Below are 19,507 nucleotides of genomic sequence, written 5' to 3'. Positions count from 1 at the left end.
ACTGGTTCAGAGCAGGATCACATCAATCTCACCCCAGTTTCATTTATACTCATGGAGACAATGCAGAGTGTGGAAACTCTTCACAGAAATGTTTCTATAGCTTCTCTAAGAAGGTCAATGTCTCTGATGCTGGTACTTATTACTGTGCTGTGGCTGCATGTGGAGAGGTCATGTTTGGAAATGGAGCAAAACTGGACATTAAAGGTGAGATAAGAATATTTTTTTCTGGTAAAGTGGTTTCTGAACTTCAAAAAGAAAAAAATAATCATGATGATTGAATGTTTTTCTTTCCCAGATTCCAACAAAATACCTTTGCGTCACACAGAAATAGCTCTTTGTATTGTCTGTGTTGCTTTGGCTGCAAGTGTGACTGTTTCAATCTGTCTCATTTGGACCATCAAGAAGAAGAATTGCAACAATGGTAATGCAGGTTTCTTATGAATCAGGATATTTTCACACCACGTACAGCTGTAAATTAATTAACCGCAATCTTATTTTTTCTTTCTGAAAACAGATGGTAAACCAGACAGCAGTAATCAACAGGTAAAATCTTAGAAAAAAAGTTGACATAGAATCCAGTTTTCCTCTGCAGATAAATGTATCATATATTTACCTCCGTTTCTGAATATTTCCTCAGAGACATCAAGCTTATTTGGCCAAGTCTGCACCAACTTTCAGCAGGACAAAACTTGCCAACTCAGGGATTTATTCTGTTGCTGTTTTCACGATGATGAAGACCAACAGTGGTGGAAGAGGAGATGTAAGCATGTCTGAGAGAGAGAGGATCTACGCTGCTGTCCAGGCTCTTGGTTTGGATTAGAAAGTCAATGTCTGGCATTGCTTCTTGGAGTCTTTATAAAGTTGGGTTCTCAATTTTACATTCTGCTCTGTCATTTGAAACCAGCTACACCACACTTCATCTAATTTTCATTCAAATCTGTTGACATTTTATCAAGACAGCCTTAAAGTGTTTGTGTATCTCTGTGTTCTGCTTTAAACTTCAGTCACAGTTGCCTTTGGCATGAGGATTATTTATTTAAACAGTTATATAAATCAGTAACATTTTCGGATAAAGGAGGGTAAATCTAACAGCAAAAGAGATTTTTTTGTCTTGAGAAAAACTGGGATTGCAATGACAGTAACACAGAGAGCCAACAGGGTTTACATAATGACAACAGGATTCAACTCTGGTCCTGAATCAGGAAATCAAAAGTCAAAATTGAATTTATTTCTGTAGAATTGGTTATCTATCCATCCATGTTCTGCAATTCTTTTTCCATTTTTTATTTTATTTTACTCTATTTTATTTACTTTGTTGTTGTTGTTGGGGGGCTGTCTCAGCTGAGGAATAAATTTATAAATCAATCGATCAATCAACCTTTAAGGGCACTTTTTCATTGGTGACTGCAGGTCACAACCAACTGCCAACACTCCACTGGTAAAAAAAAATAGAGTCAATACAGAAGTGCTGAGAAGCTCGAATTCCAGGAATAATCCAGCAGGGGGCGATGATGTTGGTTTCAAAAAGAGGGTTTACAGTCAGGTCGGCACCACTCCAAGTCGGCCCCGGCCAACTCGGCACCGCCCCGGGATACAGTCAACTCGGCATCAAGCCAAGTCGGCATCAAGCCAAGTCGGCATCTCGCCAAGTCGGCCTCGCGGGCGGGGGGGCTCTCGAGTGGCCGAGTTGGTCGGTGCGGACTTGACTGTAAGCTGCTTACCAACTCGGCCAAAAGCGTCTTTCTTTTTTTTTTTTAATCACGATGGTGGATAATGTACCTGGGAGCTTCATGTTTGACGTCCGAGTAGCTTAGCTACAAGCGCGCAGCGCTTAGCGGCTGTCTGGTCATGTGACCGGTCCCAAGGCATTCTGGGAATCGTAGTGCAGCGATGCCGGCTGCGCCGCAACGATTTGCAGTTTTTTTCGTGCCGGCAGCGCCGCTTCTCCTCACGTAGCAGGCAGGGGACTGGAGGACAAACTGTGTGGTAATGGTGACTGACAGGTTAGAGGTGGAGAATGGACCTGGAGCTTCATGGTTGACTTCCTGTTTGAACCGAGTAGCTTAGCTACGAGCGCACAGCGCGAGCGGCTGTCTGGTCATGTGACCAGATCATGTGACCAGCATGTGATCCGCGAACGCTGCATGATCAAACCAGTCGCCTGCATTATAATTTTATTGTAATGTTCTCCACCCCTGAAGTTTGGTCAGCCAGTACAGTTAATTTATTTTTACCCAATCAGTGGAAACCTAGGAAGACCGAAGCTGCATGACGAACTCGATCATACTTGTTGTATTTCATCCCAACCACAACATAATACCTGTATTGCATTATGCTTATGCTGATTTGTTCATTTCTGATCAACATTGTTAGTTTATCAGTCATTATTCTTTTCTTTAACAAACATTGTCATTTGCAAAAGCATGTATTTTGTTGTAAATGTTGTTTGCCCGCCATCTCGTGTGCGTCAACAGTAATAGCAACTGGGACTGTAATATCAAACGATTACCAGTCGTACATGTTAAGCTGTTCATGTGGTTTCTTGGCGTTCATAAGCTCATAAACGTAGCCCTCCGGTAAAATATTATATACATTTAATTTCACTGAAATGACGGTCGTCATGTATACATTTAAATCACGTGTCAAACTCCAGTCCTCAGGAGCGGTGACCCTACATGTTTTAGATCTAATTGTAAATCTAACTGTACTGGCTGACCAAACTTCAGGGGTGGAGAACATTACAATAAAATTATAATGCAGGCGACTGGTTTGATCATGCAGCGCTCGCGGATCACATGCCGGTCGCATGATCTGGTCACATGACCAGACAGCCGCTCGCGCTGTGCGCTCGTAGCTAAGCTACTCGGTTCAAACAGGACGTCAACCATGAAGCTCCAGGTCCATTCTCCACCTCTAACCTGTCAGTCACCATAGCCACACAGTTTGTCCTCCAGTCCCCTGCCTGCTACGTGAGGAGAAGCGGCGCTGCCGGCACGAAAAAAACTGCAAATCGTCGCGGCGCAGCCGGCATCGCTGCACTACGATTCCCAGAATGCCTTGGGACCGGTCACATGACCAGACAGCCGCTAAGCGCTGCGCGCTTGTAGCTAAGCTACTCGGACGTCAAACATGAAGCTCCCAGGTACATTATCCACCATCGTGATTAAAAAAAAAAAGAAAGACGCTTTTGGCCGAGTTGGTAAGCAGCTTACAGTCAAGTCCGCACCGACCAACTCGGCCACTCGAGAGCCCCCCCGCCCGCGAGGCCGACTTGGCGAGATGCCGACTTGGCTTGATGCCGACTTGGCTTGATGCCGAGTTGACTGTATCCCGGGGCGGTGCCGAGTTGGCCGGGGCCGACTTGGAGTGGTGCCGACCTGACTGTATCCCCAAAAAGAGCATGAATCTATTTGGAATCCATTCAAAAATGCCCAATTTTCATAGTACGAATAAATATTTAAAGTTCGGTGTCAGAACACGCTTTTGGTCTCTGTCGCTAGCTTCTACAACCATGTCAGCTTGACCAGACTCTGATTTTCATATAAATCTTATGAGCTTACATTTTGCATAAATCACAAAAAAAAATCACATACTTGTCTCCATTTTAGTTCCTTTACCAAACACAATCTCTCCACACATGACCACAGCCAATGTACATCGTACTTCTACACATGTGCACGTCCACTGACAATAACAGCAATGGCGGCCTCCAGACTGTCATGACTCCCAGTCCATATTCTCTTGAAACTTTGGAGTTTTATAGTTGAGAGTCATCTGCAGCAGTAATCCAACTTCATCATCTGTCCATACGAATGTCACTCTTTGTAGTGACGTGTTCTCTGCACATATTTGTGTGGTTTCATTCCAAGAACAACGAACAGCACCCATTAGTGACCCCACAGCAAAACTACATTGTTTCAAGATTTTCTGTCATTATGTAAATGTGAAACATTTGAAAAACACACAATGTGATTTTACCTGTAACACTGTTGTAAATGTCTTGCATCATATTTTTGTCTACATGGCGCCATGCATTTATTAAAATAAGATTTTTTTCAACAAGACTTGAAATTGTGAAACTTCATTTTCATTCAAATTTAAAGTACTTCCACACTCAAATATTGAATTTATCTGTTTCTATTTCATTTTGGTCACCTCCCACGCTTACGTTCAATACAAAAATGCACCCGAAAAAAGGCCGCTTACTAGCAGGACCTATGATATCAAAATATTCACTGATATTCTTTGTGATTTCCTGCACATGTCAGTCATCATATTATGGCTCATCCATCTATATTTATTAGATGATTGTGAGTTGATATACTTTACCATTTACAGAGAGCAGTGTGCCAGAAATGAATTTCCCTTCAAATTCCAGTCGTGCTTGTTGCTTCATCTCTCTGGTTTGAGTTCTGTAGAATAATTTTATAATATTCTTTACATCATGCTTATTATATTATGTTATTTACTATTGTTCATGTAATGCATGTCTCTATTAGTTATAGTATGCTAGTAGACACAGGTGTAGAAAAGAGATGTATCCTTTATCTGTTCGCCAGCCTGCCATTTTTCATTTTTACGGCAGCCTCTTGGCAGCTGGACAGTTTGTTTTTTTCTAAAGTTAAGACCACAGGTCAATTGTCTCTCTGTCTCCCTCTGGTGTAAATGAGGCTCATTGGACAAGAAATGTAACACCATGATTTGTTGCACAACACCTGGCATTTGGGAAGACTTGAAGGAGACTTGATGGAGGCTGAGTGGGCCTCCCAAGGGGTCACGGACCATGACCTTTGTAGGGAGGGGGGAACAATTGTGTCTTGAAGGAGACTCAACTAAGACGCAACGAATGTTTGAACAATTGTGTCTTGAAGAAGAATTAATTAAGCAGCAACGAACCCCCAAGAAATAGTATAAATAGATGGAGCGGAGAGTGATCGGCGCGTCAGTTCTTTTGGTCAACCTGGCTGCCAGGAGGTGTTTTTGGGAATAAAGTCCTCCTTTTGCATTCTGACTCTGACTCTGCCTGATTTTTCTGAGGAGAACTACGATGGAAGACTTCAAGAACCAAGAGTGGATATACTTGAGGATTTTACGTTTTTTCTGGAATATATGTTGGTGGGGTTTTTTGCACCGTGACTGGCCTAGGATACTTTTTAAAATAAAATTCCACGACAGTTCCAATTGTCAGAAACATGATTGAAAGCTTTGAAAAACAAATCTTGAACTGTTAAATTGCCCAATTTCAAGAAGTCAAAAGTTGACATCGAAACCGTTTCCATGTCTGTCAGAGTTCAGCCTCTGAGACTCAGGGACAGACAGAGACACAGCAGATCACATTGTTTCTCTTGTAGTCTATGTGCTCTGTCCTCTCGGAGGAGGCGGATACTTTTTCTATCGCTCCCTACTTTGCTTCTCCCCCCCTACTGTCTCTGTTTGCTGCACTCTTGTCTCGTCTGTTTGACTGCAGTAATCACTTGACTTGGTTTTTCGAACAAACCAAATATCAATCATGGAATTGATCAGCTGGTCTCTCGACACAATTGATACGTTTTTTTCAACGAAGAGCACAGGAGCGGGGGATCCTGCCTGTCCGGACAGCACTCGGCATGCTGGGTATGTGATGGACGCCTGGTAGAAGTGGAGGGGTGTCACATGCCTGGCACCCATGTCCGTCAAGGACATTGTGGATGTTTACATTTTCAGATTTATGAGGATCGACCAGCTGCTGATTGGCTTGTGCTGCGGTCTGAATTGACATATCTTTTATCTTTTACCACCACCCCTCCCCCCACTCCCCCAATTTCTGTGTGAAAATTGTTTCCTTTTCAAGACGGAGCGCCATAATTGGCTGCCTGGGCATCTTTAAAACACAAGCAATTTCGTTGTAACTTGTAACTTCGCGAACTTCTTGCAATGACAACAAAGACTATTCTGATTATACATGAAATGTATTTGAGCCACATGAGCTTATGCTTGCTCATGTGGATCTGTTGGGTTTTCTCTTTAAAAGTGTCTAGAAATGACTATGTTGTAATTGGCACTTTATAAATAAAGCTGAATTGAATTGAATCAGTAGTAGTTTCCAACCAATAATTTCATTTACAGAAAGGAAAACACAAAAACCAGAACAATCCAGTTACACCAAGAATATACTGAGGCACTTCCTCGGGGCAGAAACAGGATTCTAAACTTCTAACACTACTACCGAGACTGCCGAGGTAGAAATACCGGCCGACTCTAAAAGGAACTAATAAGCCATGAACATAAACCAAGGACTGTACAAAAACCGAACCAACACAATCCTAACCAGGACAGAAGGGAACCAAGGAGCTAATAACTGAACTGAAAACCCACCGAGGGAAAGAGGTCACTGAGAAGAAAACAAAGGAGATGGAATCGTGGATGCTCAGCCAGTGGAGAGATTAGGTGGAAATGCTGACGCAGCAGCCCAGAGGGGTGAGGTCTGAGAGACTTTTCCAGCAGAGACAGAGTGAAGCAGAGGTGGCTCAGCAGCACCATCCAGGACTTGATGCAGCAGGGTGATTCCTGAAGGTTGCAGAGGACAAGCCTTGTCGGAGCTGAGTAGAGCAGAGCACAGCAGAGCAGTGTGCAGCAGAAAGCAGCAGAGCAACACCGGTTCAACTAACTGTTGTTAGATCTACGGTCCAACGCTGCGCTGTGGTCTGAGCCAGCTTTATAGGGAGACGAATCGTTTGATATAGGCCGCGTCCCACTGCAGGTGAAAGCACTCAGCTGCTTCCCTGCACCAGTCCACACCTCACTCACCAGAAGAACACGGCCACCTAAAGAAAAGGAAAGCAGGGAGAAAACAAAAGCAAAGGCCTGCCACGAGCTGCAGTCAGGGGTAGGGGGCGTGAAGATTTCAGGCCCTAATTTTATTTCATGCCAGTAAAATAAGATGGACTGATCAAATCAGCACCGGGTTCAACCACAGTCAGAAAAAATCTTTCAGTGTCAAGTGTTTCCATCAGCATTGGGGATTGGGAAAAAAAAACAAAACACTACGTTATTACACACTTGCCACCTAAACAATGCATCAACAAATAAAACATCAAATAAAAACATCTAATGCTCAAATTTTCCCTGCTTTAACACTTTACAAACAAGATTTAGGAAAGCTCAAAAACTGCAATATACTTAGAAAACAAAGACAGTTTGTGTCACTTCTTCACCCTACAACACAACATCTCGTTACACAATTTAACCAACTTATTACTTTTTTGTTTCATTCTTGAAGCTTAAACTAATGAAGGCAATAGATTTAGTCCATATATACACACTAACCCTGCACACTGAGTGGCAGTTGAATAAACACAATTAAAATATCAACAATGAAAAATGGATAATCGGATAATTTCAGTGCAACATCCTTTAGTGAGACGGCTCAGTCAAGTCAGCCAGCACCCTGAGACATGCTCAGAATCCAGTGATAAGGACTTGAAAATTGTGTTTTCTCAATAATTTCCAGCTTATCATTCTTGTGTAAACAACATCTGAGGTAACTAAACCCTCCTTTGACTAGTCCTGTTTTGTAGTCGTGCTCTTTTTGCGTGGAAATTCACACGGTTTATTCAGGATATTAGGGAACTGGGTTGTTAGTCCTGAACACCACATGCATCACTGAGCTGCTAGTGGACTGTAGGAGGAATGAAATTAACATTCAACATCTTTTCTTCTATGAGAGCTGTTTGGAACGAGTGGCTGACTTCAAGTGTGACCAGCAGTGACTGTATTTCCTGAGATCGCTCAGGAAACAGCAACTCTGTGAGAAGCTGCTGGTTACTTCCTGATTCACTGCTGATGCATTGGGTTGCTGACAGAAAGTCATCACCACATAAAAAAAAAAATATCCAAAAAACAAACATGGTGAGAGACATTTATCACACTGATCACATTATGTTTGAATGAGAGGAAGAACAGGATTCCTGAATGAAGAACCTGAAAGAGTTCTGGAGCCGTTGCTGCTGAACTGAAACTGATCAGGACACACACACACACACACACACACACACACACACACACACACCTACACACACACACACACACGTAGGTAACTAGCTCCACACTCAGTGGGACACTAGTATTACACACTTCTCCACATACACACATCACCTCAGTAAATTCCTCCTCCACCCATTCTAGTCCCCAGTGCTGCTACTTTTCTCCCCATAATGTCTTGTTAAACCTCTTGAACCTTCAGAGAGAATATTTCTCAATTATTAATGAGATATCTGGTCCCTGAAGAAGATATTGACCAGTTTGGACTTGATTGTCTCTCTGCATGACTGGCATCAGGGTCAAAATCATAGAAGTTCAAAAACATGTGAATGTATCAAAAAAGGAATTTTAAATCTCTCTCAAGAAAATATGTCAGGGTACTTCAGGTATAAGTGTTTTCAGTACAAGTGTATTTTAAACACTTTTAAACAGAGAGACAGACGAAGCAGAAAGTTCTCACTTCTCACTGTTTGAGGCTTGCTTCATGCACCGTGCATCACAGTGTGAACAAGAGGAAGAGAGCTGATGTTTGAGTGAACACAGTCCACCACACAGTGAAAATGTGGTTGAGACAGTTTCCATTAGGCCCTGCAAGCACGCCACTTGAAACAAAGGTCAGTTTTCCATAACTGCTCATCAAGCTGAAGGTTTCAATACAGCGATCTTTTAATGCATTTGCATGTATAAAGATTGATATGAGACCAGATTAAACCAGATGTTAGTTTTAATCACTTGAAACAAAGATGAAAAAAAACCCCAAAACATTCTCAGACGTTGAGAAGACCACAGCGCTGAAATAAAGATCTTGTTCGACCAAACAGAACCAAAACACTGACAGTGACAGGAGTGGAACAACAGACAAAACATTTTGTCCATCTAGTCACACATGTGCAGCAGTATTTATGACTGCTGTGGTGCTCATGAGCAACAGCAGCACTTCAGCTTCACCATTATGACAAGTCATGAAAACCTTGATTCCCACCCTTGATTTTATTTACACTTATTAAATCAACAAAAATCCCATTATAAGAGTGCTGCATGTATGTTTTTTCTATCTTTGACGAGAGCAATTGTGGTAAGCTGTGAAATTTTTCAAAATATAGAAATCACAGACTCATCATAGACATTTATTAGTTTAAGTGTGCAAACAATATTTCTTCTTAAATTGAACATTTGTCGATTAAAATCTTGACAATAAAAGATTTAGAAAAGAAACAGAAGAAGTTGTTTTGACAAATGTTTTTAACTACGTTTCTTAACAACTGAACTCACAGCGCCTTCAGGTAAATGATGCGAGTCAAAGCCACATTCAACATCCGCGCTGGCAGCCACACTGTGGAGAGTTATTTCTGTACCGTTTGACCAACTGAAGCTGTTTACTCAGAACTGACATGGCTCTGGGCTTCAACAGGATATGCTGTCAGAAGAGAGGAGCTGCTGAAAACTCTTCAAAATACTGAGCTTCATGTAGTCCTGAAGGACTGGCAGTTCTTGTGTTTGTTGTTGTTGGTACATAAACAGCATTCATATATTTTATGTTCTGTCCGATCCAGTCGTGTTCAAGTCCTCAGACAGACAGACGGATACAGTCACTCAAAGTTTCAGCTTCAGTTGTTTGTTTTCCACTGTGGGAGGGGTTCACACTCCAGAGCAATAAACAGAATTCAGACAATATGATGCTCGATCTTATTCACACTAAAGCATGCAATATATTCTGATCGTGGGATTTTTGATGGATTTTTGTGTAAAGCAAAACAAATGTTGACAGATTGAATTTTTATTAACAAACAACTAATTTGATGGTTTCTCTGTAAAATCAACTCTGTAAAATTAATTCAATGTTCTTTTTTGTCATTTGCAATTCTACTGAACTGCAAGAGAAATAGAAAGGTATGATAGTTTGCAGTCATGTGGTCAAGTTATATTTACAGCAGGAGGATCAACCTCATTGTGGTCAAAGAGCTACATGCAGCTACAAAGGGGACCAATCAAAGTTTTTCTTTTCTTTCTTTTTTTAATTTACAATAAAAAAAACTAGAGCAGTTTAACAATTATCATGTCTTTTTTGAACAATTCCTCCTGATGCAAAACTCTATATGTTGCAGCCTTCAGCAGGCATCTTCTTTACAAACAGGTTCATGGTTGGATTTCATGGTGAAGGTACTTCTCAAATGTGATATCCAGTATTCACCACGGTGTCTGATCTTTCAGTAAATCCCCAGAATAACTGAAAGAAAAAAAAAATCAGGCATCGGTCTTCAGATTTAGAGAATTTCTCTCCCGTCAGAATACAGATGATTTGATGAGCTCTGAGCAGAAAACATTGATCAGATGTCAAATGTATGTGTCTCACTCTAACTTGACTTTCATCTCTGCACCTGTGATGTATTCATCAGGTTGCTCCCTGGCCTTACTGACAGTGTAAACCACAATATTTTTTTCTGTTTTGTCCTCCAATCCTCAGACGACAGTAGAGTGTGGGACAGGAAGAGGACCCCCGCTTTGAATTCACACCTTTTCAGAAAGCACCGCCACAGCTTAACTTTCCACACAACTGAGAAACTACAAAGCACATCAGAGTGGTTTCTTTCCATCACCAGCTACACATCTCTCTTTGTTCTTTGAAAAAGGACAAGAAAGTAAAAATGTAGCTTTTGTTTTGACCAGTAATGTTGATGTTGTCAATGTAAGTATAAATCCTAACAACTCTGAACAAGTAGCTACTCTATGTGTGAGTGAATTTCATTTAGTAGCTGTGCAGTGATACTCAATGTAATGTCTATGAAGGAGGATCATGGGAAAAAAGGAATTTAATAAATTTAAATGTCTGATTGAGTCTGGAACCAAGTCGCGGTGGTGGAGAACTATAGCCATTGAAAAGAATAATCATTACCTGACTGAGCTGTGGAGGCGGGGCTTAAGAGGAAGTTAATTCACATTTGAGGTTGAGGAAGGAAGAATGACAGGATGCAATGGATTTGAAATAAATCTAACTGAAGATCAACTGAAGGAAAAATAAAGTTAGAATTTGACATTTGCAGATGAAACTCGATTTACAACATCAGTATCATGGAGATATACCCGAGAACTGAAGCTCCAAAAGAAACAGTGCTTCTTTAAAATGAGAGCTTCAAACTTTTTAGCGAGAAAAGTTTAGAAAAAAAAAAAAAAAGGTGTTTGACACAGTATCCCTGTTTACATGGGTCCTGAAATCCAACTTGTAATAAGATTGTGAGGTCAATCAGATTGCAAATGTCTCATATAAAAACCTTAGTGGATCCAATTCTCTTCTGTCGGATTGTAAGAGTTAGTCGAGGCCAATCGATAATCTGCCAAATGTCTCATTTCAGAGACTGGATCATGTTTTACGAGTGGGTCTTTCGTTCTGTACATACGCTCCCTCACATGGACAGACACATGAAGATCTGAGAAAAAAAAACAGGAAGCAGCAATTAGGAATGTAAAAATCAAAACAAGCAGAAGAACTGGACCGTGGTTTTGAAAAACTTTTCAACAGAAACCCTGAGAGAGGACCAAACTGTTAAGAAGCGAGATGGATGACAATCACGCAACAGCGAGTTGTTCAAACAGCTCCGTGATGGATGACCATTAGCCTCCTCCAGCGGCTGCTGCTGCTTTGAGCCAATCACAGAGCTGTTTGAGCAGATGTCCAGCAGATAAAGACACACTGGTAATGAATATGAACTGGGCTCGGCCCATTGGTGGACACAGTAGTTTTACCCTACTGACCACATGTTGGGCTGTTGATGGAGATTACTGCACACCTGTATATAATTCAGGTTGAGTTAGCAAACACAAAAAACAGCCCAAAAGGTATAACACCACCAAAAATATGTGAAGTCTTGGAACAGACTCTGTAAATGAGCAAATGAAAAATAGTTGAATTCTGGGAGAAGCCACAGAAACACACAAACTGCTGTCAGAGTCAATGGAGCGAAGACGACCACACCTACGAAAGTACAAAGCAATCCAGGACAAAATGTGACAGGAAATGCTCTTTAATGTCCAATCAGATGCGTTCACCTCTACCCGTTCAGTCTCAAAAAAAATCTGCAGACTTCCTCTCAGGACATAATGTCAAGATGATCATGTTGTGGCTCTCTGTGCTTTTTCTCCATCGAGGATGTAAGTGTTTTTAACTTCCTCCAACATTTCTTTAAATTGCACACTTTCTATGTAATGTCATCTGCTATGTTCTTTCTTCATGTCTTATGAAAAGCAGACGCTCTGGCTCCAGTGACTTCAGTTCATCTTGGAGAACCAGCGAACATTTCATGTGCTTTACCCTTTGCGGAGGTCAGCCGGATGGAGCTCCACTGGTACAGGCAGCGCGTCGGGGATAAACTGCAACGTATTGTGACTCTGTGGCAATCTACGACACCCAAGTATGAGCCTGAGTTTTCAGAGTCCAGATGGGAGATTACCGTGGGTGGAAATCTTTGTAACTTGACCATTACGAAGACCGTTGAAGAGGATGAAGGAACGTATCACTGTGCGTTCGTAGAGTGGATTAACACTGAGTGGAGTGCAACATATTTGTTAGTGAAAGGTAAATATGTGAACATTCATGAGCTTTTTTGTCTTCATGTTTGTTTTTTCATATAATTTTCAACTGTTACATTGAACAGGCCACAGTCAGAGAACGTCACACTTCACCGTTCAGCAGTCGATGGTGTCAGAATCGATCGTCCTCGGAGAACCGGTGACTTTTGAGTGTTCGGTTCTCTCTGAGAACAAAGTGTGTTCAGGAGACCTCAGTGTGTTCTGGCTCAGAGGCGGGTCACAAGCGTCTCAACCAGACGTCATCTACACCGACGCAAACAGCTGGGATGAATGTGGCAGAAGATCTGACACTCAGAGGAGCTGCGTTTATCGTTTCTCTAAAACCCTCACCTCCTCCGATGCTGGGATTTACTACTGCGCCGTGGCCACATGTGGGCAGATAGTATTTGGAAATGGGACTGAAATGGATTTCAAAGGTGATGAAATAGAAACAAATAAATGGCACATAGTTGGACTCGTTTGTAATTTTCACTTTGTTCATAGTTTCAGGAAGCAGCTCGTGGTCACAGGAAGTCTATACAGTTATTTTTCTACTGTGTGGCGTCTTGGCTGTAAGTCTGACTGTCACCGTCTTCCTCATCTACGCCATCATGAAAACCACGTGTGAGCATTGCAAAGGTAACACAGTACTCTGTACCACTGTGCCCTGGGGGGTGTGAGCAAGGTTAAGGAAGAGAGTTTGTGTGTCTGTGTGTGTTTCACTTGACACTGAAAACATCTCTTCTGAACAACAAACATCTCACTATTGCTTTTGTTTTGTTCCAATCCAGCATCCAATAACGTGGAGATGCACAGTGGTGACTGGAGAAGTCAACAGGTAAATTACAGTAATTTCTGCTACGTTTAAACTCCGAGAAAATAAAAATATTGAAAGTGTTTTCTTTTCACAGAATGATGAGGCCACATGGATTTATTCTGCCGCTGTCTTCACCATCATGAAACACAGAAAAGGTTCAAACAGGCTCCAAAAAGCAGCAGAGAGAGAGAAAATCTTTACTGCTGTCAAGGCCTTTGGGCTGGATCAGTGAGATAAACAGACATGTGTGAATAAATTACAGCAGCTTCAGTTTCAGCACTGAAAGACTTTGTACAGTTAATACACATAAACTGTAAAGTTTCATCAAAAAAATGTCTGCAGATGCCTTGAATTGATGAATTCTCCTCTGTGACTTCAAAAGCTGTTCTGTTGTGTTTTGGGTGTGTGTTTACATGACAACGGTGGTCAGAGTCACTGAAAATGCAACTTCTCCCACTTTGTCTCTGTGGAAAACGGTTTAACAATGTGTTTCCATCACAGCATGCAGAGAAAACAGAAGAGATCAGCACAACTGAAAGACCACTGAACAAACATTTTCTGCCCCAAATATGATTATTTGTCATCAATAAAAGCTAATAAACATTTTTCAGAGTAGTTAGGTTTCTTTATTTTTCCTCTGTTGCAGCACTTTGTTTCATTTACACACTGAGCAGAGTCACATGCAACAGCTTCACTGACACACCAGAGTTGTGGTTGGCCATCTCTGCACCTTTTAACCACAAGAGCTGTTTACTGAAAACAGACTTCGCTTGGGGATTCAACCACGTATAAAGTGAGAGGGCTGCAAATAGGTTCAGTTTAGCAGATTTAGAAGAGTAATGACTGTTTGACTCATGAGCTGAATGCACTATGTGGGTCACTCTGAAGACTGATTCACTTTATTGAACTCAGCTGAAGTAACACCAGCCAGTTTAAAGTCAAACTGTGCTGCACACATTATTTCAGACCACTCTAATTAGTAATTAATTTCACTGTTTGTAAATGTGAGCATACAAAGCCACAAAGGTTATGTAAAGTGCTTCGTGACTGCTGAAAATGCCACAACACTCGCTGTTCACAGAAATCAATTTATGAGCTGAAAAGAAAGACAAAAAGCAACAACACACCAGAGACAAGTCACCATTACTGAGACAGCAGTAGATGTTTGCTTCTTCTCCCCATGTGTGCATCGGTTTCCTCCTGGCACTCTGGCTTCCTGTCACAGTCCAAAAACACGCATGTGAGGTTAACTGGGGGCGCTGAATTGTTCCTCGGTGTGAATGTGAGCATGTGTGGCTTTCTGTGCCTCTGTGTTTGTCCTGTGATGGACCGGTGACTTGTCCGGGGTGTCTGTTGTTCTCTCTCTATGTATGGAAAGTGATGATATGAGATCTGAAACATGACCAGTGAACAGCTGCTGATCAAATGTAGAATCATCTGCTGCCTCACCAGCCGTGAACCTCACCACACATCATCGACACAGCTGATGTTAATCCTCCTTACAGTGGGAGATCTTTCACAAAGCTGTCTGGAGCACAGAGTTAGTTGAGGATGTGAGACGAAAGTTTTAATTCTCAAGATAACAACTGGCACAGGGACCAGAAACACATGATAATTTCAACACAGGAAGTACAAGTGATGCCTGGTTTGTGTTTTTGCCAAAAGCAGGACGGTACTTCCCCCCTGTGTCATTTGCTGCACACTGTATTAAGGTTATTCATCATTTAGAAAAAAAAAAAATAAAAGTCCCACTATTTTCAGACATACTCAGGATAGAACAAGTGAAAGATTAAGATCTCCCCTCCATGTGTCAGTGGCTTTCAATGAAAAACCAAACAGCAGAAACATGAGTTAAAAAGGAAAACATCAACAAAGCAGGTTTGGTTCGTGCAGCCCTCACTCAACTACATTTATTTCATCTCGTGTAATTCCAGTATTTATAGAATTATCATTGATTAAAATCATTCAAGTGCTATATATCTCTGATAAAATGGTGCACATTCAACTTCCTGAAATGTAACCACAGAGTGGGACAGGAAGAGAAGCCCTCTGCACTACATGAGTGTAGAGGGCTGGTCTGAAAGCCCAACCACAACAGAGTTCTGCTTTTGTCTGGTAGAGTCTCAGCTTCAAGCAACACTGTTAACGCAAACAGGGCGCAAAGTAGGGAAAAAAAAAATCTAATTATGAATTCTCATCAAACTTTTTCTTCTCCTTTAACCAACTGGAGCAGATCCCAGGTGAAGACAGGTTACATTATGGATGGATTGGCAGTCCGTCACAAGACAAACACAGATTCTTTCTGAAATATTTGGTGTTTAAGTAGTGTCAGAACAGGTTTTTATTTCTTAACTCATCCAATAATCTGTTTTTGCCCTCACTCTTAAATAAAGAGACATTGAAATGTTCACAAGAACAGAATAGTTTGACTGGTAGACCATGGAGGTCCTCACTGGCATAGCAGTCAGGAATGGCCTGAGCTGACAGGCTCAAAGACTCAACGAGGGCGATGGGGCTCTCTGCCCAGCTGCTCGGCTGGCTGGTAACAAGATAGCGGTGACAAATGGCAGAGACAACAGCTGAATCAAGCTCTTCCACCTCACCAGGCTCGATGACATGTTCTCCAACGAACTTGTTGATCAGATTCCTGTCTTTCTGAGTTGCCAGGTCAGTAGTGTGGCTGTGAGGGCGACGAGACACAGCGTCGGCATCGAGGTTCTGCTTCCCAGCTCGATACTGGAGCCTAAAAGTGTAAGTGGACAAAGCAGCAACCCATCTGTGACTGGCGGCATCCACCTTTGCTGTTGTTAACAGGTAAGTGAGCGGGTTGTTGTCAGTCACCACCACAAAGTTGGCTCCGTACAGATAGTCATGAAACTTTTCACACACACTCCACTTTAATGCAAGAAACTCTAATTTGTGCGCAGGATACCTCGATTCGCTCTCTGAAAGACCACGGCTGGCATATGCGATTACTCTCAGCTGGCCCTCCTGCTCCTGATACAAAGCCGCACCAAGCCCAGTAGTGCTGGCATCAGTGTGTAGGATCAGCAAAACCAAGAACAGGGGAACTGGCCAACTTCTCAATGAGCATCTCAAATGCAACCTGGCAGGCTGACGACCATCGCTCTCCGAAAGGCTGTTTCGGGTCCTGGATTTTAGTTGGACTAGACCTCGTCTGGGCTCTGGAGGCAGGCGCATAACCACGCGTCAGGTCGTTTAGCGGCTTTGCAATGGTGGAATAGCCCTTTAAAAACCTCCTGTAATAACCGGCAAACCCCAAAAAAGATTCAAGCTCCTTTAAAGTTCTAGGAATTGGCAAGGATTTCAAAGCAATGATCTTCTCCAGATCAGTCTCAACTCCCTTCTCTGAGACAATGTGCCCCAGATATTTAACTGATTTCTGGAAAAACTTGCACTTTTCAGGAGAGAGCTTCAACCTGAATTCCTTCAAGCGCTGCAGTACTCGCAGTAACCTCCGCTCATGTTCCTCCAGCGTATCTGAAAAAATAATGAGATCATCAAGGAAAACTAAAACTTCCTTCAAATGAGGATCTCCCATGCTCTTCTCCATCAACCGTTGAAAAGTAGATGGAGCATTGGTTGTTCCTTAGGGCATCCGATTAAATTCCCAAAATCCAAGGGGTGTCACAAAAGCGGTTTTTGCTTTGTCTTCCTCATGCATTTCGATTTGATAATACCCAGATTTCAAATCAAGAATGCTGAACCACTTAGAACCAGACAGGGCAGACAGAGACTCCTCCAGGCTTGGCAGGGGATATGCATCTTTAACTGTCTGCAGGTTCAGCTTTCGGTAATCAATGCATAATCGTATGTCACCATTCTTCTTACGGACCACAACAATTGGTGATGAAAATGACAACTCAGATTCACGAATAACTCCAGCTTCCAGCAAGCCCCTCAAATGCTGATGGACCGCCTCAATGTCTCGAGGGTGGATAGGTCTGGCCCTATGCTTAAATGGAGTTTCGTCATGGAGCATTATCTGATGTTTCACCTTGTCTGTGCGTCCGAAGTCCATGTCACTGAGAGCAAAAACATCAGGGATCTTATTAAGCTTCTCAATCAATCAATCAATCAATCAATTTATTTTTGTATAGCCCAGTATCACAACAACAGTTGCCTCAGAGGGCTTCAAGATGTTACATTTGTCGGTAAAAGTAAAAACAGTGAATAAGCATAATGGTAATATGTCAATATTTACAGTAACGAGACAGAACGAAGCAACCACCGCCTTCGACCCTCACATCCGGCAAGAAAAAACTCCAAAAACCCAGTGGGAAAAGAAGAAATCTTGGGGAGAACCACAGTATGGAGGGATCCCTCTCCCAGGGACGGACAGCTTTGGCAACAGCTAGCATGAGACAATAAGAAGTAAAGCCTAGGACAATGTTGAGGACAGTTCGTTGGACGGTCCAGCACAAGAACCACGGATCCCAGCAGTAGAACCGAAGCCAGTCCACGGGCAGGACCGACAGGGGTGTCCTCCCGGTCCGGACGGAGCTTGTTCATAGGCCTTCGTAATAGTGGAGTCAGCAACTGAAACTGGAGAAGACTCCCCCTCGAAGGGGGGGACAGCAGGTGAAAAGCAATGAACGGACTAAAGGGAATAACATTCAGACATTAGAGGACAGGGCTCAGTGCACCGTACTTCCCACAGCATTCTAGCTCCTGGGGCAGCTTTGTGGATACTTAACTGTTTAAATTAGTATTTAGTTAGTATAGTTTAGTTTAGTTTAATTTAGTTTGGTTTAGTTTAATTTTGTTTAGTGTAATTTGGTTTGGTTTAGTTTAATTTAATTTAGTTTAGTTTAGTTTAGTTTAGTTTGGTTTAGTTTGGTTTACTGTAGTTTGGTTTACTGTAGTTTGGTTTGGTTTACTTTAGTTTGGTTTGTTTTAGTTTAGTTTAGTTTAGTTTAGTTTGGTTTACTGTAGTTTGGTTTGGTTTGTTTTAGTTTAGTTTAGTTTAGTTTAGTTTGGTTTACTTTAGTTTGGTTTGGTTTGTTTTAGTTTAGTTTAGTTTAGTTTAGTTTAGTTTAGAATCCCTAGCTGACCTGATCATAGGCTGCATCGAAGAGAAACGTCTTGAGCCTAACCTTAAATGTGGAGACTGTGTCTGCCTCTTTGACACCACTTGGAAGCTGGTTCCATAAAAATGGTGCCTGATAGCTAAAGGCTCTTCCACCTAGTGTCCATTTAGAGACTCTAGGAGTCACCAGTAACCCTGCATTTTGAGAGCGAAGTGCTCTGATTGGTTGATAAGGCGTTAAAGCATCTTGGAGATAGGTTGGAGCCATCCCATTTAGGATTTTGTAAGTGAGGAGAAGGATTTTAAATCTAACTCTAAACTCGACTGGAAGCCAGTGAAGAGATTTTAGAACGGGAGTAATGTGTTCACGTCTTCTAGTTCCAGTTAATAATCTGGCGGCTGCATTTTGAACCAACTGAAAGTTTTTTAATACACTTTTTGGGCAGGCTGCGAGAAGGGAGTTGCAGTAGTCCAATCTCGCAGAAACAAATGCATGGATGAGTTTTTCTGCATCGCTTCTAGGTAGAATGTTTCTTATTTTAGCTATGTTGCGCAAGTGGAAATATGCTGTTTTACAAGCCAGGTTGATGTGTGCTTTAAATGAGATATCCTGATCAAATAAGACCCCGAGGTTCCTCACAGTAGAGGAGGAGGATACACTGACGTTATCTAAGGTAATAATCTGTTTGGATAGACACTCTCTCAGTTTATGGGGGCCTAGTATAATGACCTCTGTTTTGCCAGGATTCAGACGGAGATAGTTCGTAGTCATCCAGGTTTTAATTTCTCTGATACAGTCACTGAGTCTGTCTATTTGATTAGTTTGATCAGGTTTCATAGATAAATACAGTTGTGTGTCATCTGCATAGCAATGAAAATTGATATCGTGACTTCTAATTATGTTCCCTAAAGGAAGCATATATAACAGAAATAAAATTGGCCCGAGCACGGACCCTTGAGGAACCCCATAACTGACCTGGGAGCACGGTGAGGACTGTTGGTTAACGTGAACAAATTGGTACCTATTAGATAAATAGGATTTGAACCAGCAGAGGGCT

General features: G+C 42.0%; 2 protein-coding genes across 2 annotated transcripts in view; both read left to right on the top strand.

The window, feature by feature from the left end:
* Positions 1-19,507, top strand: part of LOC115406914 (uncharacterized) — a 110,793-nt gene that overhangs the window by 20,602 nt on the left and 70,684 nt on the right. The window lies entirely within an intron of this gene.
* On the top strand, positions 12,126-13,993 carry LOC115406947 (immunoglobulin superfamily member 2-like). The gene is made up of 6 exons (XM_030117238.1): positions 12,126-12,165; positions 12,263-12,589; positions 12,669-13,019; positions 13,087-13,221; positions 13,374-13,420; positions 13,494-13,993. Exons 1-6 carry the CDS (start codon positions 12,129-12,131, stop codon positions 13,629-13,631), a joined length of 1,035 nt encoding a protein of 344 aa, XP_029973098.1. The 5' UTR covers positions 12,126-12,128; the 3' UTR covers positions 13,632-13,993.

The sequence above is a fragment of the Salarias fasciatus genome, chromosome 2 (genome assembly GCF_902148845.1).
Source record: "Salarias fasciatus chromosome 2, fSalaFa1.1, whole genome shotgun sequence".
NCBI lineage: Eukaryota > Metazoa > Chordata > Actinopteri > Blenniiformes > Blenniidae > Salarias > Salarias fasciatus.
This window is presented reverse-complemented; position numbering and strand designations above follow the sequence as displayed.